Source organism: Scyliorhinus canicula, chromosome 9 (genome assembly GCF_902713615.1).
Source record: "Scyliorhinus canicula chromosome 9, sScyCan1.1, whole genome shotgun sequence".
Classification (NCBI taxonomy): Eukaryota; Metazoa; Chordata; class Chondrichthyes; order Carcharhiniformes; family Scyliorhinidae; genus Scyliorhinus; species Scyliorhinus canicula.
This window is the reverse complement of record NC_052154.1, coordinates 115,744,655-115,768,402: the sequence shown is the minus strand read 5'-3', so window position 1 is coordinate 115,768,402 and position 23,748 is coordinate 115,744,655. Positions and strand designations below refer to the sequence as shown.

Genomic DNA, 23,748 nt, shown 5'->3' with positions numbered 1-23,748 from the left:
ACTAGAGCATTCTACCAGCCTCCCCGGACAGCCGCCAGAATGTGGCGACTAGGGGCTTTTCACAGTAACTTCATTGAAGCCTACTCGCGACAATAAGCGATTTTCATTTCATTTCATTTTATAACCTTCTAGTTCCAAGGAAGAGTCCACAACACAAAACTACTCAGTGTAGCTCAATAACACTGTCAAATGGCCTTTGTAAGGAGCACAAAATTCAGATCATAATTGCACTGAGATTGACGTAAAGGTGTGTTGCAGGGATTGTGCAGCGGAAATTATAATCAGCAACAGTCCTGAACTATTGTATAACCAGCTTGCTGGTGCTGGCACTTAGAAACTGACGCAGAAAAAGTGCAGCACTCGATTCTCCATTGCTAAAATCCTCAGGTTTCGTCAGCCTTACAATTTGGATGTCCCTTAATATTCTTCATTCATGCTTTCTATAAACTAAAACTTCTATACTTTGTCCTTCCTTCCAGTGATTGGGCTAGCATTTACCCAGCTCATGAGATTTGAATGAATGTGTGGGATGATAACATACAATGTTGATTACAGAAAGATACCATCCTGAAAGATTGCATATTTCATGCTAAATTATATTATAAGATACAAATGTGAATTGCTGAAAATGAAGGCAGCAATAATGCACAACATAATAACATGAAACCATTGTCGGAGATAAAAATATTTTCTATAACACATCACCTTGGGCTTATCAAAGGAACTGATAACAAAATACATTTATTCTAAAATCACAACTGTATCACATAATAAGATGCTTAAGAAAAATGACAGTATTTGTTTGAATTCTTGGTCTTGAATAATTTGGATACGTAGGCTCCACAGAGTCTCAGCAACATGACATGAGGTCATGCAGTGGAGACAAAGGAATTAAAATTACAACTGAAATTTCCTTTATTTGTTGGAGCCTGCATTCAAAGTCCACAATTGAACCAGAACAGAATTACTTGATGAGAGATGATTACATTCCATTTTAATGAGCTTTGATAGATAAAGCCCCCTTTAAAGCAAGTAGGGTGGGTTCGGATCAGATAACTATTTTACACCCCGCCCGCTAAATTCAATAGAGTGCAATAGCAAGCGGATGTAAAATGGGCATCCAACCTGACACCGCCCCTTCCCCAACCCCCCCCCCCCCCCCCCCCCCCAGGAGCATTTAGGTTTAAATTGGGGTGCCCCATGATCCAGAAAATGATATTACTGACATTGTGTGCCTCTGGCCAGCTTTTTGTTAAACAAGATTTATTTTTGACAGCCTAATCTTTAAAGAAATTTCACAGTCCCATGATGTACATCTGGCAGAAGATTGACTGATGTCTCCAAACAATGACAATTGGTTCTGTCAGCGGCACTGATCAGGTGGGTGAGGAGTTTACTTTGGGCTTTCCATCCTTGAGTTTAGCCTTGAGCTCACAAATTAGCATCTTGGTCACCCAGATCACGACTCAAGAGCAAAAAAGACATCTGTACTTTTCTAATCCCATTAAAAGCTTTTTAAATTTATGATAACTCATTAACTATGGCCACAAATGTAAAATAGAAAGCAGTAAAACGCAAAAACCAAAGCAGTCCACAATTAAAACCAGCCAACTAAAGCAACACAAGAATAAGCAATGAATACTGTTAAGACAAAATGAACTTAAAAGTGGCTATTGGCACAGGTGTCAAGACTTTAGTGCTGGTAATGCACTAAAGTCATCCACACCCATTTAAATGGATACAGTCAGAAGTACACCTCAGTCATGTTTAATATATCAATCCTAGAGGGAGCTGCCATTAACAGCTGCAGAAATCTATGTAAGAATATGATGTAATTTACTCAGAACCTAAAGGCAGATGGTTATTCTTCTCAAAGATTAGCCATTCATGATGTCTCCTGTGCCCATTTAAGTGTTCAGTAACTGCATTAGACCGATGTTAGAATATTATTATACATTAGCAATGGCAGATGCCAACATTGAAGGCAAATCTACTCACAGCTGCCTGTCTCTGGCAGGCATTGAAGATCCATGGGCTAATTTAACTAGAAAATCCTTCCATCTGAATGTACACCTAATTACCATTGTCTCTTCCTGTCTCTTACGCAGTCACAACTCAGGGCTGTAGGCTTTGAAGGTAATCTTGCAATACTAGTGGTGGTGGAATATGATGCTTATTCCTTGACTGTATACTCAGACAATCACCCCTATTGTGTAACGAAACCTCCCGTTTGGTGACAATATGATGTTCCTCCCTGGAGAGTAGTTGCACAGAAAGCAGCAAACAGATCTTATGTTCCAAGAAACTTGAATATAATAAAAATTAAAATGCAAACTTGCATTTATTCAGTGCCTCTCACAACCTCAGGTCATCGCAAAGCATTTTAAAGGCTGAATTTTACAACCCCGCCAGCCTTGCCCCCAGCACCCAAAACTCCGGGCACGTTTCTAGTGGTGGGGAGGCAAATAAAATACGCTGTATGGCTAGCCCACTGCTTTCCCATCCAGCCCAGGCCTGGTTCCCATAGAGTAGTAGGAGAGTGGGTGCCGAAATAGACAGCCCCCCGCCACCTAAAAAAATAATTAACAGGTCAACTGGCCTGAATATTTGACAATTCATGCCATAATATGGTTGCTGTGGGCAGTAGTTGTGAGGCAATTTTTTTAACCTAGCGGGTTAAAACGTGGGAAGGAATGGCGGGTACATCCTGTGAGAGGTGACCTGTTACACTGGGGGCACCCCCTGCCTAGATGTTACCCTCCCTTTGTCACTTCCTGCCTGTACCCCAAAGAACTCCCCCTCCCCAGCACTACACCCTGTCTCTAGCCTCCCCGATACCTCCCCATCCAAAAAGCCCAGAACATACCTGATGTCCGGGACCCATCCTCGATTTTCATGAGCCTAGTTGCAGCTCCTGGCAGTGCCTACTATTGAGCTCTGACACTGCTGGGCCTGCTGAAGCTGCCAATCTGCAATCAGGCTGGCTGGCAGCTCTCAGGGGTGGGACCTCCACCCACTGACAGGGGCGAAAGTCCAGCCCTCACCTCCTTAAATCTGCCTGAGGAAGGGGGCGAACTCTTTTAATGTCAATCCGTTTGGGACTAACTTTCCTTCTGGGAGATTCCTTCAAATCCCGCCCCTGAAGTGTACTCACTTTTGTAAAGTGGGGAACACGGCAGATAATTTGTGCATAGGAAGATCCTGCAAACAGCAATGAGATAATGACCAGATGAGAGCAAAATTCAACACTGGAAGTGGCACAATGGACATCTAGCTCTCCTGTGCTGGGGTGAGCAATGCTGCCAGATGCTTCGAGGCCAGTCCATGTGGCATGGCCTCTTCAAAATGATGCCCATGCAGGTGGCCCCAGCATGCTTCAGATGCCTGTGAAGCATTAATCAGTATCCTGACACCACGGGCAGCATGGTAGCATCGTGGTTAGCACAGTTGTTTCACAGCTCCGGGGTCCCAGGTTCGATTCCCGGCTTGGGTCACTGTCTGTGCGGAGTCTGCACGTTCTCTCCGTGTCTGCGTGGGTTTCCTCCGGGTGCTCCGTTTCCTCCCACAGTCTAAAGATGTGCAGGTTCGGTGGATTGGCAGCTAAATTGTCCTTTGTGTCCAAAAAAGGTTAGGTGGGGTTACGGGGATAGGGTGGAGGTGTGGGGATAAGGTGTAGGTATGGGGTTAGATAGGGTGCTGTTTCCAAGGGCCGGTGCAGACTTGATGGGCCGAATGGCGTCCTTCTGCACTGTAAATTCTATGATTCTATGATTCACACAACCAAGCCGGCTAATGTGACATTTATCTCATTTGGACCAAGCAGGCCCTTGCAATGAATGCAGACTTAACTCTCCAAACAACAGACGCTGAGCTACCAGTTGGGCCCAGTATAACTGTTCCTTAAATGGTCAGGCACTCAAATTGCAGGTAAGAACATCTTTAAGAACTTGTGCTGTCGCTCTGTGTCTGGAAGTAGTTTGCTGTTGGAGGTGTTGCGGTGAGCTCCTGGATTTGGCTGCAGGTGCATCCCACAGAGAGGGCAGTGGATTTAGTGAACTGACCCAACCAAGGCTGCGACAGGTATGGGGAAGCAGCAGCAGTGGCTCTGGGTCTGCAACATGACAGGGAGACGGAGCAGAAAGGGTAAGCCCATTGCAAAGTCCTCTGCTGAATTGGAACCATGCTCTCTGGTAGTGATAGAAGGCTGATTGGCAGGCCAACCAATGCTCCCGGCAACTCAATATGTCTGCCCATCAGCACTCTCCCGTACGCCGCTCATTGAGGTCTTCACCTGAGCCCCTGAGAGCAGAATGTGTCTGTGAACTCACCCTCTGGTGATCTGCAGAATGACCCAACTCAGTCCCAGTATCTGAGCTGGTGGTCATGAGTGTCTGATCGAGTGACAGGGCACCTTCCAGCAGTGCCGTGCTGTTGCCTTCTCTCTTCCTCTTGGGCTGCAGTAGCTGGGCAAGCAGCAGGCCAGCGATGTGTGAAATCAGGGAAATCGGAAGGGGAAGGTCTGGCTGAGCAAAGCGGTTTTGGGTGATCCATGCTCACACCACCTGCAGCTTTCTCATCATGCCAGATAACAGGGTGAGGGTGACCTGGGCGTTGGGAAGAGTCATAAGGCAGGAATCCTCCATCATCCTGAATGCTCTCAGTTGCACTGGATGGCACATTCCCTGATACAGAGAGCTTTATCTCCTGATGCAGGCCTCCCTGTCCCCCACCAGTCCTGTTCTTTGCCCTCCTGTTATGGACCACCCTGTCCTGCAATAGAGAAACCTGAATATCAGTGATTGCACAGCACCATGATTAGGTGCTGTTCCTGCCATAGCTAAATAGCTGAGGCTATGTGGGGACAGCGAATGGTGGGTGTGAGATTGGCATCATTGGATTATATCTGAGGGTGAGGTGTGGTATCTGGATGTCATGCCCGAGACCTGAGCGACGGGTAAACGATGGGGGTGTGGTTCAAGAAGTGTTGGGTGGGAGATGTTTATGTGTAGATGCATTCAGTAAGTTTGGCCACCTACTTGAGGTTGCTCGACTTCTTATGGCACTGTTGCTTCGCTCCAGATTTTAGGAATTGACCTCCCTGGCCACCTCCTCCCATTTCCCTCTGAGAGTGGTCCTTCAGGACCTCCTTTTACTGCCATGCAAATGTGGCAGCTCTTTTTCTGTCCACACCTCTCACTAATGCATCCAGTGCCCATTGATTGGCGTATCCCACAAGAAAGAAATAAACTGTAAATAGGCAGACCCCAGGAGGGTCAGGTTAATGTTCAGCTGGTTGCTGTAAATACCAATGAAATGACAAAAAATGATTCTGCTAATATCTTGAGAACAGGTTAATGGCTGCACATGGAAACTGGAGATAATCCCCTTAAAAAACCTCTCACACAAGAAAGCTGGGGGAACATTAGAGTTTGGGAGTGACGTGTGAAGTAGGCCATTCAGCCCCTCAGGCTTTCTCTGCCCTTTGATCAACTGATGTCCCACCTGCCCCAGAACTCTGTTTAGCCACGCTGTCCCCATACCCGTAACACCCTCATAGAAATCGACCAAACTCAGTCTTGAAAGCTCTAATTATCCCAACATTCCCAGCCTTCTGGAAGAGAGCGTCCCACGTTCTCCGCAGGTCTGTGTTCAGACCACCGGCAATGATGGTCATTTCAGTGTTGTTGCCATGGGGAACAGAAGCAGAGAAATGGAAAGCTGCTAGCTGTGCTGCAATGCCGCAGCCGCGAATGGATTGAAGAGTGGCAGGCCCTGGTTATTCCACAAAGATCAGACCATTCACTCAGATGAAACAACAGGCAGCACATGAAAAGACAAAGACGTCTATTTGAAATTCCCTTTAAAGATCAAATAACTCCTTTATTCGCCGGCACTGCGTGTGCACCTTGTTCCCATGTGTCCACTGGAGGTACACAAGTCCTATTGCACTCTGGTTGACTTTCCCAACTGTTGACAGGGGTGGGGGGGGGGGGGGCAGATGATGCGGAGTAAAGAGTAAATTTCCTCTATACTGAAAATTATTTTTTAATATACATTTAGAGTATCCCATTGATTTATTTCCAATTAAGGAGCAATTTAGCATGGCCAATCCACCTACCCTGCACATCTTTGGGTTGTGGGGGTAAGACACATGCAAACACAGACAGTGACCCTGGGCCAGGATCGAACCCGGGTCCTCAGCACCATGAGGCAGCAGTGCTAACCACTGCATCACCGTGCCGCCCTATACTGAAGATTCTCTGTACTATATTCTCCTTTAACACCCGATTACTGTTGCAGAATTCCCATTCTTGCACGCTCAAGCTGGATTTGAATTGCTTGAGCTGGAAGCTGAGAGGACGGGGCCTATCACAAGGCCTGCGCCCCTGAAAAGGCATCGCGAAGCACTTCACCACCAGGCCTCATTAAAAATGTCAGGTTATTAACGCTAATTCTACGGCAAATTCTTTCCCACTGTTCGTTTTCACTATGTTAAGGCTCTTTGCACAGGGCCATTTTTCGCTTTGTAACTGTTACAAATTTGTGTTAAATAAAAAACTTCAAAAAAAAAAAAAAAAAAAAAAAAAAAAATTCTACGGCAAATCTACCAACACATTATGGAGCCACCAGCCTCCTATTAAAACCAATATTGAAAAATTAAAATCAGCTGTCTCCCCCCCGCCCCAACCCCGATTTTCATCCTTCCTGAAATTAGCGGTTTAAAAGATTATGGGACGGATGGCAATAAAAACACACCTTTATGGCCTGCATTTAAAATAGGCCATAGAAAGCATCTTGAGATCCCACTCGAGTGCTTTACACCTTACCGTTCCCCTATTCCAACCAGTGCAACTTCAGATCAGCCTGGTTGTTCTTGCAGGAGTTCCAACCACCTTTAACAGGGAGAGAAATCAGGAATAAGGTCAGAAAATGCTGGGAAAATGCAGCAAGTCTGGCAGCATCTGTGGAGTGGAGCAGCAAGGTAGCCATTGGTTATCATCGTTGCTTCACAGCACCAGGGTCCCAGGTTCGATTCCCGGCTTCCCGGAGTCTGCCCGTTCTCCCCATGTCTATGTGGGTTTCCTCCAGGTGCTCCGGTTTCCTCGCACAGGTCCCGAAAGACGTGCTGTTAGGTGAATTGGACATTCTGAATTCTGCCTCTGTGTACCCGAACAGGTGCTGGATTGTGGCGACTGGGGGCTTTTCACAGTAACTTAATTGCAGGCTTAATGTAAGCCTACTTGTGACAATAATAAAGATTAAGATTATTAAGAGAGTGAATACGAGGTAGCGGTTCTCGTCTGTAAGACTCTTTTAGATATAGATTTATTGTCATGTGTACCGAGGTACAGTGAAAAGTACAGTTCTGCATACAATCCAGTCAGATCGTTCCATGCATGAAAAAAACATAGGAATATGATAAATACAATTTTTCAGAAAACAGGAAGCTGTGAAGTGGAGGTGAGACCTAACTTGTGCATTACAGAAAGACTAATAGAAAGATATGGGCCGGAATACTCCACCATCGGGATTCTCTGTTCCCGCTAGCAGCGCTCTCCCGCCCATGTTTCCTGGCAGCATGGGGTGGCCACATTTTGGTTCGGTGTTTTGTCTCCTTTGCAATTTGTTTCTGTTTAATGCAGTATCCCCTTTTAGGGGCTGCTCTTTTTTTGTTCTTTAGTTTGTTTAATATACTTTAATTGATAAGAAAGTTCCTCTCAAATCCTCAAGGCATCCTAAAATACTTCCCAGCCAATGACATATGGTAGCACAGTGGTTAGCACTGCTGCTTCACAGCGCCAGGGTCCCAGGTTCGATTCCCGGCTTGTGCCACTGTCTGTGCGGAGTCTGCACATTCTCCCGGTATCTGCGTGGGTTTCCTCCGGATGCTCCGGTTTCCTCCCACTAGTCCTGAAAGACGTGCTTGTTAGCTGAATTGGACATTCTGAATTCTCCCTCAGTGTATCCGAACAGGCGCCGGAGTGTGGTGCCTTGAGGATTTTCACAGTAACTTCATTGCAGTGTTAATTTGAGCCTACTTGGGACACCAATAAAGATTATTATAAAGTTCAGTCACTGTTTAGGTGAAATGAGGCAACCATTTGCACCCAGCAAGGTCAAAAATCACAATGAAATAATTGACTATTAAATTTGTTCTAGTGATGCTGTATAAGGGATGAATTTCTTGTTCATCTTCATATTATGAAAATGTAATGTTCACCTGAGTAGATAGACAAGATCTCAGTTTTGCAATTCATCCAAAAAATGGCAACTCCATTCAGCGACGTGCCGAAATCTCAACCTACATCACGCAAAGTCTTGCAGTGGGCCTTGAAGGGCGGCATGGTGGCGCAGTGGTTAGCATTGCTGCCTCACAGAGCCAGGAACCCGGGTTCGATTCCAGCCTTGTGTGACTGTCTGTTTGGTGTTTGCACATCCTCCCAGTGTCTGGGTGGGTTTCCTCCGGGTGCTCCGGTTTCCTCCCACAGTCCAAAGATATGCAGGTTAGGTGGATTGGCCATGCTAAATTACACCTTAGTGTCCAGGGATATTCAAATGAGGTTAGCGTGATAGGGCAGGGCGGGTGGGGGAGTGGACCTGGATAGAGTGCTCTTTTGGAGGGTCGGTACAGGCTGGCTGGGCCGAATAACCTCCTTCTGCACTGCAGCGTTTCCATGATTCTATGATTCTATGTGAAGTTACCAAATATTTTCACACAGAGGATCTTTCACTCCATTCCAGGGAACCTGTGCCTCATGTGGAATACTCATTTCTGCAGAATAATTATTGAGATATAAAGGGGGTTTTGGAAAAGGAGGTGTCAATCCCTTCAGAGAATTTATCAGCAAAGCTTACTTCAGGCTCAGTAGAGGCACTATCACTGATGAATATTGTCCACAATACTCTCTTGCTTCACCTGTAGCTGCAGGCATATCAGTGCCACAAGTAATATCTGTGCTATTTAACCATTTCCCACACAATCAAACACTTTAAAATGCACACCTAGTAACACTGATGTTCTATTAAATAAGGACTTCAGGCAGACATTTTTCCCAAAGAGTGGCAGGCTGACCCTCAGTGAAGGTTCTCCGCTTGCTTCCATCTGGGCACCATTAAAAGCAACACTGCTAAAATTGGATTAACTGTTCATTCATCACCTTCTTGTGCACCACGTAATTGCAAAACGTGACTGTAATCTCAAACTAATTTGTTGCACACAAAGGCTCCAAGGGATGTAATAGGTTGCCATATAAATGCACACCTTTAAACCTTTTTATGACATAGAGCCATTGTTCTGGTATTTTGAATAATTCATGCCGGCAAGTGGTGCCCCGCCATTGGCCTCTGGCAAGACCTTCTTGTCCTGCTGCTGTCAATGGGATTTTCCATTGAATCCATCACCCCCCCCCCCCCCCCCCCCCCCTCCCCCGGCCGCCGAGAAACCCAGAAGATCCCACTGGCAAGAAATTACCTTGACCTCCCTCTTCCCTCTCACCCACATCTTTGATTGAGTTTTAGTCGTCCATTCGACTATCTTCTTCTGTGCTTCAGTGTCAATCTTTGTCTGATAATATACTTACAAAGTGCCTGTTATTAATTTTCCACATTAAAGGTGTTATATAAATGCGAGTTGTTGTTGGAGTTATGCTTTCACAGGTATGGATTAATCAGAGGTGCAGCTTAAAATTTGTATTTGCCCTGCCGATATCTTCTCATTGATCTACGTTTTTTGTCCTGTCCCTTGATCTCCTTATGGTCAGCAATTTGCTCGCCGAAGATGCCCTTGGCAGCCATTTCTTTCTGCTTCATTTTTTTTTCACTATCTCCCTCCATCATGATGTGGAGATGCCGGCGTTGGACTGGGGTGAGCAGAGTAAAAAGTCTTACAACACCAGGTTAAAGTCCAACAGGTTTGTTTCAAACATGAGCTTTCGGAGCGCAGCTCCTTCCTCAGAGGAGCTGCGCTCCGAAAGCTCGTGTTTGAAACAAACCTGTTGGACTTTAACCTGGTGTTGTGAGACTTCTTACTGTGCTCCCTCCATCATTGTCACTGTCGGCATGGTGGCATTTCCAGGGTCTCCAGCAGAGGGCACTACAGCCTCATCACCAAGCTTTCACATAGAGAAGCAGAAACAAGCCTTAACAGTCCCCAATATAAATAAGTAATGAATCCCAGATACGGGATCAGATCCAGGGCTATTAACTACCAGAGCTGAGGAGATGGCTCCACGTCAACTACTTATAGTTAGCAGCAGCGTAGACATTGCGTTTTAATAAAACCGCTGGACCCCATGCCTGCTGGGTTTAATTTCCATGTAGAGGAGGTTTTCATGTCTCAAATTGACCGACCACATGTAACAATGAGTTAGGGAACAGTGGGCGACAGAAGCTAATATGTTACCCATCTAACTTTATTTTTCTGTAAGTTGTACATTTGTTGCTTAGCTCCCATGACATTTTCCTTATCGGGAACATGGGACAGTCCAATTCACAGGCCCCCATCACTACTGCTCCAGGCTGGCCACCAGAATTTTTGGAATAGTTGCCCCCGTGACCCCCAGCTGCGTTTGCCCTCACCTGTACCACCCCACCCCCTTGTAAGGAGCTCCTATCCATATCTTGACACCACAGCTTGCGATTCAAAGGTTTAAACTTACTGCCCAAGACGGTGTGAGGGGTGTTGGGACAAAACAGAAGGTGGGGGTAGGGTGGCAGTTCAATCAGTGAAAGATTCCTCTCAAAGTAAGTGTTGGAATTGAGATATGATACACATTCATTGAAGAAAATAAGACACTTTGGGAATGCCGAGCCTAGTTTCCCATTGTGAGGCAGAGATTCATTGTGTACTCTGGTGACAACATGGAATAGTCCATCACTATAGCAACGCAATCCCCGACATTGTCCATGCTGAAAAATGTATTGTAACCCTCTGCCAAACACATCCGATACTTCCGAATAAACCAGCTCCACGCTCCGATCCAATCCTCCTCACAATCCCAATCTCAAATCCAATACCATATGACAATCCCAATCTTAAATCTGATACTTCCTAACAATCCCACTCCCAGATCCATCCTCTCCTCACAATCCCAGATCCAGTATCTTAGAATCGTGGAATGATAAAGTGCACAAGGAGGCTGTCCAGCCTCTGGTGCCTGTGCTGCCTCCGTGAAGGAGCTGTACATTGGTCCCAACATCTGATCTTTCCCCGGTGCTGAGAAAATGTTCTTTGTTCAGTTACTTATCTGATGCTCTTCTTTTTTATTCATTCATAGGATGTGGGCATCGCTGGCTGGGCCAGTATTCACTGCCGATTCCCAATTGCCCTTGAACCGGGTGGTTCGTTAGGCCATCCCAGAGGGCATTTTAAGGGTCAACCATATTGCTGTGGGTCTGGAGACACATGTAGACCAGACCAGGTAACAAAAGCAGTTTTCCTTCCCTAAAGGACATTAGTGAACCAGATGGGTTTTTATGACAATCGACAATGGTTTCACCATTAGACCTTTAATTCCAGATTTTTCACCAGTTCACATTCCACCATCTGTCGTGGTGGGATTTGAACCCGGGTCCCCAGAGCATTACCCTGGGATATTAGTCTAGTGACAACACTACTGCCTCCCATTTTGAACATAATTATTGGGCGCGATTCTTCGGAAAAAATTTTAAGTGTGGTAGCGACCAGGAAATGCTGGGAGCTTCCTGGCGTCCGATCCAGCGAGGCCGGCAACGCAATTCAATGATAATTGATCCACTTAAGGAGGCCTCACGGGCTTCTCGTCTCAAAAGAAGGCTCGCCAGCTCATTCGTCGGCACCACACTCCCCAGCCCCCCACTAACAAGATCGAGCAGCACGTTCTCCTGAGCTTCCCGGAGAGTCAGTCGCAAGGCAGCCACTGCTGCCGAGGATGAGGTGGCGGCAGCTGTGAACTCGGGGAGTGTGACCGGAGGACTGGCCTCCATTGCCAAAAAAAGGTCAATAACCTACACCGGGCAGCACGAGTGAGTGGATAACAAAGCCTCACATCCCCCCCCAAGGGAGCATCCACCCCCCAACTCCCCATGTGACTCCCAGCTCCTCCTCCACCACCTCCCCCTTCAATCCTCCCAACCCCTCTTTCATACCCCTCTCCCACCACTGTGAACCACGCATGTGGCGAATTATACCCTCTCTGTGTCTCCTCAGGAAAAGCTCTTCCATGACCGTCGGGAGAGGGCCCAGACTGGAGGAGGGGTGCCGGACCTGAGAATCCTCACATCCTTCGAGGAGTGGGCCCTGGAGGTGACCTGAGTGGCCGAGGACCGATCGGTCACCATCGCAGAGGCTGGTGGACGCCACAGAGGTGAGGAACCACCGGGCTCCACCCGAGGGACCTGGCAAATGTGAGTTGTTATTGCCTTACTGACTGACCCATCCCTCCCATTGACCATATGCCCATTCTCCCACAGATCCTCCAGTCGATGCTGTCAGCCCATCCTGGGCGGCACCCCTTGCTGACTCCGAGCAGAACACCTCAGAGGAGAACTCCGAGGATGCAACTGTTATAGTCGCTGCACAGCTGTCATCCCCACCCTCCACCAGCACAGATACACACACCTCGGTGGGCCATGCCAGTGGGCAGGATCCGGGGGCACAATCTGGTGAGCACCACACTGCTGCTGATGTATATCAGGTGGAGGCAGGAACTCCCAGGCGCGACAGCAGTCGGGGGACTGTTGGATCCCAGAACCCAGCTGGGTACCCAGCCTGATGCTGAGCTTGTGGTACAGAGGTACCCAGAGCTGATGGAGATGATAGGGAGCAGTCAGGACATTCAGAAGGAGATGTCAGTGTCACTCCAGCAGATCCATAACCGACTGGAGGAGTCCCAGAGGCTAGGAGCGCAGCAGATGGCGCCGGCAATGAGTTGTGCCGAGGCCAACACTGCCAGGGTGCCGACCGCAGTGGAGAGCCTGGTGCACGACATCGGCACCATGAGCAAAGGTGTCCAAGGCATCGCCCAGTTGGTGACGGCCATAGCTGAGGGTCTCGGCAGAATGACCAATTCGCTGGGGGATGTCACCCAGTACCACGCTGACCTTGATGACGTTCTGTGGGACATGTCCCGTTCTCAGATGGGAATGGCCGAGGTGCTGCGGAACTTGTCCAAGTCGCAGGTGGGCATTACCGAGGGAATCGACACAATGATGCGGACCATGGGAAACCACTAGGGCTGGAAAAGCCAGATGATCTAGGGGTAGCCGGGTCCTGACCCAGTTGCCCCTCCATCGCAAGGTGAACCCCAGGGCCCTATGGGCACCGATAGGGAGGAGGGGGCGCTGTGTCAACCCGGACCCGTCCCATGGAGTGGTGATGGTGGTCACCGGCTCCCCCAAGTTCCACCTCTCTGATGAGGCTGCGTCGCGAGGTCAGCACATGGGACAGGTTGGCTCGGCTGTGCATGTGCTGCCCGCAAGTGAGCTGGGGCCTTGCAGCCCCAGAGCCCCCAGAAGACGCCCGCCAGGAACATCGAAGGCCACGAGACGAGGTAAGCAGCTGTCAGCCTCCACTCAGATGTACATCATGGGGAAACACCGAGACATAATGGTAAAGCTAGGAGGGCCAAGCACGTTGTGGATCACTGAGGGCACCAAGGGAGGAGGGGAGGAGGTGGGGTGGTAGGTAGAGGTGGGGGAGGGGATGTTGGGGGGTGGGGGTGTGGCGGCAGCACCATCGCAAGTGGGGTATTGTACAACACAATAAACACGTTCCGCAATGCAGGCTGCGTCCGGACCCTTTGCCCATCTCTCCAGGCATCCCCCCCCCCCCCCCCCATTCTCTGTGGCATTCACCCACCCTCCGGCCGTGGGCATGTCCCCGGAGCTGTGTCCCACCCCCTGGGTGTTCGGATGTTGCGTGTGTGGTGTCGCCTTCAGCATTGTTCGAGCAGTGTCCAGGCAGCAGGACACAATTGGGATGCTTGGCAATGACTCCCACATGCTACATGGCCTGCCCACCCAAGGGAATTCTCTTGGCATGTATGAAGTTCTCAAACTTAACCACGATTGCCAATTCCCAATTGGCAATAGCCTTCAGCCGCACGGCAGAGACCTAAGCAGTTGGTGGGGGTTATCTGTGGTCGTTGGGGCAGACGGGCATACACACGGGTTGCCCCCGAAATGTATAAATAATCCAGGGGTTGGCATGGTGGTGCTGTGAGCAGTTGCCCCCCTGTAGCCCCCCCCCCCCCCCAGTGCCTCCCCCATCCTTCCATGATGGCCCACCCCTGTGGAGGGTCCCCAACACCCAGCCGAGGGTCCCCCAGCCAAGGGTCCCTCACCCCCCAACCGAGCACTGGAGTGGCAATCCCAGCACCCCCGGGCTGTTTGCCTGTGAACAAAGATGGCTCCTCACCTCCTCGGCTCCAGACAGAAGACTTTCCACCAGGCTCACGTTTTTCTAAAGGAGTACTAATCGGCGTCAGCGTGAGCACTTGCTGGGGAGGCCGGTGAATGGCAGGAGGCCGTTGGATATGGGGTGGCCCTCGTTAATCATATGGAAATGAGGCTTAAGTGGTGATAATTGGTTTCTTGTCACACTACGGCGAGATCCCGATTTCACCTGCTGAGCGGGCCAGTTGCGTCGCACACTGTTTAGCGTCTGGCGTGGATCTTGTTTTTGGTCTCTCCCACTATTCACCGGCCTCGTTTCGCAAATGCAAGATGGTAGCGAGGCCAGAGAATCACACCCATTGGATCACCTTCCCCTTCCTTTCTGTTAGTGTACTCCCGACAATAACAACTCATTGCTTTAACATAAATTCTCCTCAGCTGCCCCCTGGTTCCTTCACCCGTCACTGAACAGCAAGCAGGGTCTCACTGATTTACCTCTTCCCAGAGTTGAAGTTAATCGTTCCGCCTCCAGCTGGATCTCTTGCTGAGATGGGCAAACTCAAAACAGATAGCAATAGAAACTTCCTGGCCTGTTTGCATCAGCGCAACGGATCACCCAGGGAAGGCTCCTAGTGAATTTTTAAAATCACACACTGACAGATGCACATAGCAAAATAAAAAAAATCAGGTCAAAAAACACAAGAGAGAAAGGGGAATTGATTTTGTTTGCCATTGGTTGATTTTTGAAATGTATATTGATCAGAAGGCTGTGCCAAACGTACAAGCCAGGAGGAATCAACCAATTGTTGCAGACCAACTCTCCAGTAATCGAATGATAAATACACAGGAGGGCACTCTTTTGGTCAGTCCTTGGGTAATATCAGTGATGGGCAGCCTAGCATGGCAAGTGGGCAGCATGAGTGGTCCACCTTCATCTCAGTGGGCTGCAAGCTGGAAGTCAGGCTTGTTCATTAACCGTGACCCCATGATTAAACACATTTGATATTGCTGAATATTTCATATATGCTGAATATTTCATAACAAGTTATAGAAAATGCTTATATAGAACTATCAACTTTAAATGGTGAAAACAAAAGAAATACTTACACTTTGGATGCAGAGAGAGCACATGGCTCTCACAGTCAATGTTGCAATTGAGGGCAGCACGGTGGCACAGTGGTTAGCATTGCTGCCTGTGGCGCTGAGGACCTGGGTTAGAATCCTGGCCCTGGGTCACTGTCCGTGTGGAGTTTGCACATTCTCCCCATGTCTGTGTGGGTTTCACCCCAACAACCCAAAGATGTGCAGGATAGGTAGATTGGCCACTCTAAATTGCCCCTTAATTGGAAAAAATAATTGGGTACTCTAAATTTATATTTTTTTAAAATGTTGTTGCAATCAGCCCACACCTCACTTTACTTGCCCTTGCTTTACTCGCCTATCACTTCAGTCATACCGGTGTGAAAAAAACTTTGCGGATGGAAATCAGCAGAATGTTGTATCCCTGCGCATGGGCAACGGTTAACAAAATGTCTCGTGGACCACACTCAGAACCAAGATGAGCCACATGTGGCCCCTCGGCTGCAGGTTGCCCACCACTGGTATGTATCCTGTCACATGCACCATTCAATCAATTTGGTCAATAAAAAGCAGATTGTTGGCACCTTTCTGACCACAAAACATATAGACCTCTAGAACCATCAAATCGCCTTCTTTATTAATGTCTGTCTGTTTGGTTTTTATGAAGTCATTCTTTGGCCTGGTATAAAAGTGGGGAAAATCACTCTCTTTGATACAACATTGCAGTCAATAATGACCGCAAGTTGGTGAGGAAGCAGCAAATATATTTGAAGTGTCTTACAAATGGATCTACGACTTTGCTGCGAACGTTTTAAAGTGACCCTTTTCATTGCTGTGATGTACATTCCTCAGTCCATCCACAGTGGAGGCCATTTGGCTGGCACGCAGGGATGGAAGAAAAGCCGGAGGAGCTCCTACTGACTGAGGACAATGCCACTCCCAAAAGAGCTGGTTTAGCTCAGCGGGCTAGACAGCTGGTTTGTAATGCAGAACAAGCCCAGCAGCGCGGGTTCAATTCCCGTACCGGCTCATTTCGCAAACAGGCACTGGAAAGTAGCGACTAGGGGCTTTTCACAGTAACTTCATTGTTAATGTAAGCCTACTTGTGACAATAAAAGATTATTATTATTATTATTATGTTGTAGTTTTCTATCCGGTGGGAAGTAACAGACTTCAATCAAATTGCTGTTCTGGGCCATTGTTGGAATGTTTGATCTGCTTATTTTGTTTCATACACCGGCTTGTTCCTCAGAAATGCACGGATGGCACTATTGACACTGAAGACACTTTGAACTTTTTAAGGGAAAGATATTTCTCCTGCCGCCCAACATTTTCCCCATTCATTTGTATTGAGAGGTGTATAAACTCAGGTCATGAATTGGTATAAAGGTGTATAGAAAATTGTGGAATGAACTAATTGACGGAGAATTTTACAATGTGAAATGGATTCACCAGGCTGGAAAACAAAATAGGATAGATACCGAAAAATTAGTTCGTCTGGTGAGGAAGTGAAGAATGAGGGAATATAACCTTAAAATTAGTAGTGAAACCAGGATGCACTTTTCCATACAAAGTACAGTAGAAATCAATCCCTCCCTCCCACAAAAGGCTGTAGGTTCTGGTACAACTGGAGCTTTCAGATTGAAGATCAGTAGGTTTTGGTCTGGTCAGGGAGACAATGGGTCTGAAGCTAAGGAGGGATAATGATGTACAGAAATGAGGCGCAGGAATAGCCCCACCCCATCCTCCGGCGTGTTTCGCAATGGCAGAGGCAGCCGGCCATTGACCGGTGTCGGGATTTCCTGGTCCCCTCGCTGTCAACAGGGTTTCCCGTTGTATGCACCCCCCCCCCCCCCCCCCCCCCCCCCCCCCGGCCGCAGGGAAACCCACGGCGGGGGCTCACTGTCAGTAGAATCTCCTGATCCCGGGAACGGCACGAGGAGCTGAGAGGCCTACTTCTGTGTTTCTCCCGGTGCCCGTATTATGCAGAGTAGCTCAATATACCACTTTCTGAGTCACCAGGTTTATAGAATCATAGAATTTACAGGGCAGAAGGAAGCCATGTGGCCCATCGCGTCTACACCGGCCCTTGAAAGAGCACCCTACCTAAGCCCACATCTCCACCCTATCCTCTTAACCCAGTAACCCCTCCTAACCTTTGGACACTAAGGGGCCATTTAGCATGGCCAATTCACCTAAATTGCATATCTTTGGACTATGGAAGGAAACCGGAGCACTCGGAGGAAACCCATGCAGACACAAACTCCGCACAGACGGTGACCCAAGACTGGAATTGAACCCAGGTCCCTGGAGCTGTGAGGCAGCAGTGCTAACCACTGTGTCACTGAGCCACCAAGCCACCATGGTTATATGTGCACAAGCCCCACTCCAGAGACCGAAGCACATAATCTAAGCTTTTTTTAATATTATTTTTATTCAAGGCTTTTCAAAAAAATATAAATATGCAAAATGTTAAAACAACAACCAAAGAGCAATAGCAACCCATCACATTGTGGTGATATAACTAGGAGGTTTACGATACCTATCTGCCATTGGTGCAGAGCACTCACTGCCCATTGGCTCAGGTCGGTTATGTGCCTCTCTGCTGATTGGTTGAGGCTAGTCATGTGACTGCTCACCCATTGGCCGAGAGGCAAGTAGTCCCGCCTACAAGGCGGGGTATAAGAACCCGTAGGACCTGGCAGTCGGCCTTTCTCTGTAAGTCGACTGTCGGGCACACAACTAGTTTATTAAAGCCTGATATATGGAACTTCTTCACGACTCGAGTCCAAATGATGGTACATCAATTTAATCAACTAGAATTTTGAAATGGAGCTTCGGATCAAACCAGACTGGCTCTGCATCAGCCCGTATGCTACAAATGCGTCAGCAACTTTTAAACATTGGCTGGCGTGCTTCAACAGCTGCCTCTCCATCACAGGCAGCCAACCCACCAAGGAACAGAAACTCCACATCCTCCACTCGTGCGTGGGCACCGCCGTCTACCCGATGACTGAGGATGAACAAGACTATGACGCGGCCATGGACCTTCTGAAAGGACATTTTCTCAGGCCTGTTCACCAAGTCTATGCACGGCATCTCCTGGCTACAAGGCAGCAGTCCCCTGGTGAGTCCCTTGATGAATTTTATCGGGCCCTCGTTGTCTTGGGGAGAAACTGCGCCTGCCCGCAAGTTACTGCGGCAGAACATACGGAACTGTTAATTCGGGATGCCTTCGTTGCAGGCATGCAACCTTCTGCAATACGCCAGCGACTATTAGAAAAATACACTTTAAGCCTCGCTGAGGCATGGACCCTCGCATCCTCTTTGGAGGTTGCCGACCGAAACGCCCGCGCATATGCCCCCGGGCGCGCGGCAACCCCTTGGGCAACGTGGCACACAACCCCCCTGTTCCCCGCCGACTCCGACCCACCCCCCCCAGGCCTGCGCTGCGGGGCACCCCGATAAGCTCACGGGGCCCCGCTGTTACTTCTGTGGCCTGGCCAAGCACCCCCGCCCGCGCTGTCCAGCCCACTCCACAGTATGTAAGAGCTACGGTAAGAAAGGTCACTATTCAGTGGCCTGCCAATCAAAGTCGGTCGTTCATGTTCCGCGCAGCGACCGCGGATTGCTCCCCCCCCCCCACCACGCTCCTCCAGGGCCCCGCGTGGCACACAGGCCTCTCTGCCCCCGCTCCCGGCCACCACGAGCGACCCACGGCCCTCTTTGCCCCTGCCTCTAGCCACCACGAGTGACCCACAGGCGCTGCCATCTTGGGGCCCCAACCCCACGTGCGGCCAACGGGCGCCGCCATTTTGGATCAATACAGAGGACCCCCACCAGCGACTACTCCGCAAGAGAAGACGACCCAGACCTCCTGCCACGACTCGCTGCAGTGACTCTTGACCAGTCGCGACCACACACGCTCTCCACGGTGATGACACAGATCCTTCTCAATGGACACAAAATGAGCTGCCTACTAGACTCCGGGAGCACAGAGAGTTTTGTCCACCCCGATACGGTAAGACGCTGCGCGCTCCCCGTTCACCCAGTCAAGCATAAGATAGCTCTAGCCTCAGGGTCGCACTCCGTCCACATCAACGGGTGCTGCGTTGCGGACCTCACAGTCCAGGGGAGGGTTTTTTAAATTTACAAACTCCTCGTCCTCCCCTGCCTCTGTGCACCGGCACTCTTAGGACTGGATTTCCAGTGCAACCTGCAGAGCTTTACCTTTAAATTCAGCGGCCCTATTCCACCCCTTACTGTCTGCAGCCTCGCGTCCCTCAAAGTGGACCCGCCTTCCTTGTTTGCGAACCTCACCCCGGATTGCAAACCCGTCACCACTAGGAGCAGACGATACAGTGCCCAGGACCGGACCTTCATCAGGTCTGAGGTCCAGAGGCTCCTTAAGGAAGGAGTTATCGAGGCCAGCAACAGTCCTCGGTGAGCCCAAGTGCTGGTAGTTCGGACTGGGGAGAAAAACCGAATGGTCATTGACTACAGTCAGACCATCAACAGGTTTACGCAGCTGGACGCGTACCCTCTCCCTCGTATTTCCGACCTGGTTAACAGGATCGCGAAGTACAAAGTCTTCTCCACGGTGGTCCTTAAGTCCGCCTATCACCAGCTCCCCATCCGCGCGAGTGACCGCAAGTACACCGCGTTCGAGGCAGATGGGCGCCTCTATCACTTTCTAAGGGTTCCATTCGGTGTCACAAATGGGGTCTCGGTCTTCCAACGGGAGATGGACCGAATGGTTGAACAATATGGTTTACGGGCGACCTTCCCGTATCTTGATAACGTCACCATCTGCGGCCACGACCAGCAGGACCATGACATCAACCTCCAAAAATTCCTCTGTACCGCAAAACTCCTTAACCTCACGTATAATAAGGATATGTGCGTGTTTCGCACCGACTGTCTAGCCATCCTCGGCTACGTAGTGCGTAACGGAGTGATAGGCCCCGATCCCGAACGCATACGCCCCCTGATGGAACTCCCTCTTCCCAACTCCCTCAAATCCCTTAAACGCTGTCTGGGCTTCTTCTCTTATTACGCCCAGTGGGTCCCAAACTACGCCGACAAAGCCCGCCCCCTCATCCAATCCAACAGTTTTCCACTGTCGATGGAGGCTCGCCAGGCCTTTAGCCGCATCAAAGCGGATATCGCAAAGGCCACGATGCATGCTATCAATGAGTCCCTCCCATTCCAGGTCGAGAGCGACGTGTCTGACGTAGCTCTGGCGGCCACCCTCAACCAAGCGGGCAGACCCATGGCCTTCTTCTCCCGGACCCTCCACGCTTCCGAACTCCGCCATTCCTCGGTGGAAAAGGAGGCATAGGTCATAGTTGAAGCTGTGCGATACTGGAGGCACTATCTGGCCGGCAGGCGGTTCACCCTCCTCACAGACCAGCGGTCAGTGGCCTTCATGTTTGACAATGCACAGAGGGGCAAGATTAAGAACGACAAGATCTTGCGATGGCGGATTGAGTTGTCCACGTACAATTATGATATCTTGTATCGTCCTGGGAAGATCAACGAGCCTCCTGATGCCCTGTCCCGCGGTACCTGCGCCAGCGCGCAGATTGACCGCCTCCGCACCCTCCATGCGGACCTCTGCCATCCAGGGGTAGCCCGCTTCTATCACTTTATCAAGACCCGCAACCTGCCCTACTCCATTGAGGAGGTCAGGACCGTGACCAGGGATTGCCACATTTGCGCAGAGTGCAAACCGCACTTCTACCGCCCCGAGCAAGTGCATCTGGTAAAGGCGTCTCGCCCTTTTGAACGTCTTAGTATGGACTTCAAGGGTCCCCTCCCCTCCAACAACCGCAACACCTACTTCTTAAGTGTGATTGATGAGTACTCCCACTTCCCTTTCGCCATCCCCTGCCCCGACATGACCACGACAACCGTCATCAAGGCCCTCCTCTCCATTTTCTCCCTGTTCGGCTACCCCACGTACATCCACAGCGACCGGGGGTCCTCCTTTATGAGCGCCGAGCTGCGTCAATTCCTGCTCAGCAGGGACATCGCCTCTAGCAGGACGACCAGTTATAACCCTCGGGGTAACGGGCAGGTCGAGCGGGAGAATGGCACAGTCTGGAAGCCCATCCTACTGGCCCTATGGTCCAGAGATCTCCCTATCCCCCATTGGCAAGAGGTCATCCCCGACGCCCTCCATTCAATTCGGTCTCTCCTCTGCACTGCCACAAACCAAACACCTCATGAACGTCTTCTTGTTTTCCCTAGGAAGTCGTCCTCCGGATCGCCACTCCCGACTTAGCTGACCACACCCGGGCCCATCCTGCTCCGGAAGCACGTGCGGGTGCACAAGTCCAACCCGTTGGTGGAACAAGTCCAGTTACTCCATGCTAACCCGCGGTACGCGTACGTGGAGTATCCCGACGGTCGGCAGGACACGGTCTCCCTTCGAGACCTGGCACCCGCCGGCGTGCGGCCCCAACCACCCACATCAACACCCTCTGCCCAGTCCCAACCCCCCCCCCCCGGCGCCCCTGCAACCTAGCGCACAGGAACCCCCTCCCCCGGCCAGAGCTTCGCTAGCACCGACCAGGGGTACGGACACAGGATCACGATCGCCGCTCCCGGAGTCAAGGACGGCCACCGGCCCGATGTCACCGGCACCGCTGCGACGGTCCAGCAGAAAATCAAGGGCGCCCAACAGACTGATCGCGTTGATCTGATGTTCCACTGGACTTTTATCGGACTCCTCGTTTCATTCAGAGTTCCAATGTACAAGTTGCACATTTTTTTTCGTTTTGTTCTATTTATGTACTGTTCATTGCCGTTCATTGTATCTGCACAGTCGTCGCGAGCCAGTGGGCAGCCGCCATTTACCTCGGTTCACCTCGTTCTCTCTAGTCATACCACCAGTCCAACAGCCCCCCCCCCCCTTCTTACTCCTGGCCCCCCCCCGTTTCTTACTCCACAAGGGGTGAATGTGGTGGTATAACTAGGAGGTTTTCGGTACCTATCTGCCATTGGTGCAGAGCACTCACTGCCCATTGGCTCAGGTCGGTCATGTGCCTCTCTGCTGATTGGTTGAGGCTAGTCATGTGACTGCTCACCCATTGGCCGAGAGGCAAGTAGTCCCGCCTATGAGGCGGGGTATAAGAACCCGTAGGACCCGGCATTCGGCCTTTCTCTGTAAGTCGACTGTCGAGCACACAACTAGTTGATTAAAGCCTGATATATGGAACTTCTTCACGACTCGAGTCCAATTGATGGTACATCACACATCAACCCATCCAACAACCCCAATCCTGCAGTCCTCTTGACACCAACCCCCATCACATCCCACCTTCCCCTTTTTAACCCCCCACCCCGCGAAAGCCCCTCACCCCTTGCTGGCCCCACAATGCTCCTTGAAGAAATTGCTGAAAGGTTTCCACCTCCAAGTGAACCCTTCTATTGACCCCTGCAGAGCGAACTTGATCTTCTCTAACCACAGGAATTCTGCCAGGTTGCTCACCCATACACCTGCCTTTGGCAGCTCCAACATAACAAAATCCTTCTCCGGGCTATCAGGGAGGCAAAGGCCAATACATCGGCCTCTCTCACCCCTTGCACTCCCGGATCTTCCGACACACCAAATATTGCCAGCACTGGACTCAGGACCACTCTCATTCCCAGAACCTCGGACAGAACATCTGGGAACCACTGCCAGAATGCCCAAAACATGTGGACGTAATTCACAGGGCCCCCACGCACCGCCCACACCTATCCTCCACCCCCTCAAAAAACGTGCTCATCTTCGCCACCGTCACGTGGGCCCTATGCACAACTTTAAACTGGCATACGACGAGGACGCCTTCACCCTCCTCAAGACCTCAGCCTATGTCCCAGCCCCCAGCTCCTCTCCCAACTCCTCCTCCCATTTGCGCTCAACATCGTGCACCCGGGCACCCTCCCACTCCATCAGTTCCTTGTAAATATCCGAAACCTTCCATTCCTCAATTTCATTTTTTTGCAAAGTTTTTATAGAGTTTTTGGTATACAAAAACAAGTATAAATATGGACAAACAGCAGGCGACAAAAAGAAAAAGAAAAAGTGAAATTATTTACACATCAGTCGGTTTCAACTATTTACATACATACATAGTAGTTTTTTTCTCTTACAGTATGTACAGATTTAATTTTCAACATTTGGAGAAATTCCAACAGGTTGGAGAGCTAGTCTGCAGCTTTGGGTGGTGCTGCTGACCGCCAGCGGAGCAGTATTCTCCGGTGGGCGATTAGGGAGGCAAAGACAAGGGTGTTGGCTCTCCTCCC

The 23,748-nt window shown here is 49.8% G+C and overlaps 1 protein-coding gene across 12 annotated transcripts in view; it reads left to right on the top strand.

Moving 5' to 3' along the window:
- chrm4a (cholinergic receptor, muscarinic 4a) overlaps positions 1-23,748 on the top strand; it is a 118,443-nt gene that overhangs the window by 54,071 nt on the left and 40,624 nt on the right. For 3 of the 12 annotated variants that reach the window (XR_005461878.1, XM_038807440.1, XM_038807441.1), the window contains exons 2-3: positions 1,277-1,380; positions 3,824-3,927. The exons of 2 other annotated variants lie outside the window; for them this stretch is intronic. Coding sequence is in view for 1 of the 10 variants with exons in the window: in XM_038807439.1 (XP_038663367.1) it covers positions 15,932-15,974 (43 nt within the window). In the remaining 9 variants the exon portion in view is untranslated. Of the gene's footprint in view, positions 1-1,276; positions 1,381-3,820; positions 3,928-11,276; positions 11,421-15,916; positions 15,975-23,748 lie in introns of those variants that run through there. 7 more of the 12 variants (XR_005461879.1, XM_038807443.1, XM_038807442.1 and 4 more) reach the window with 5 other exon arrangements.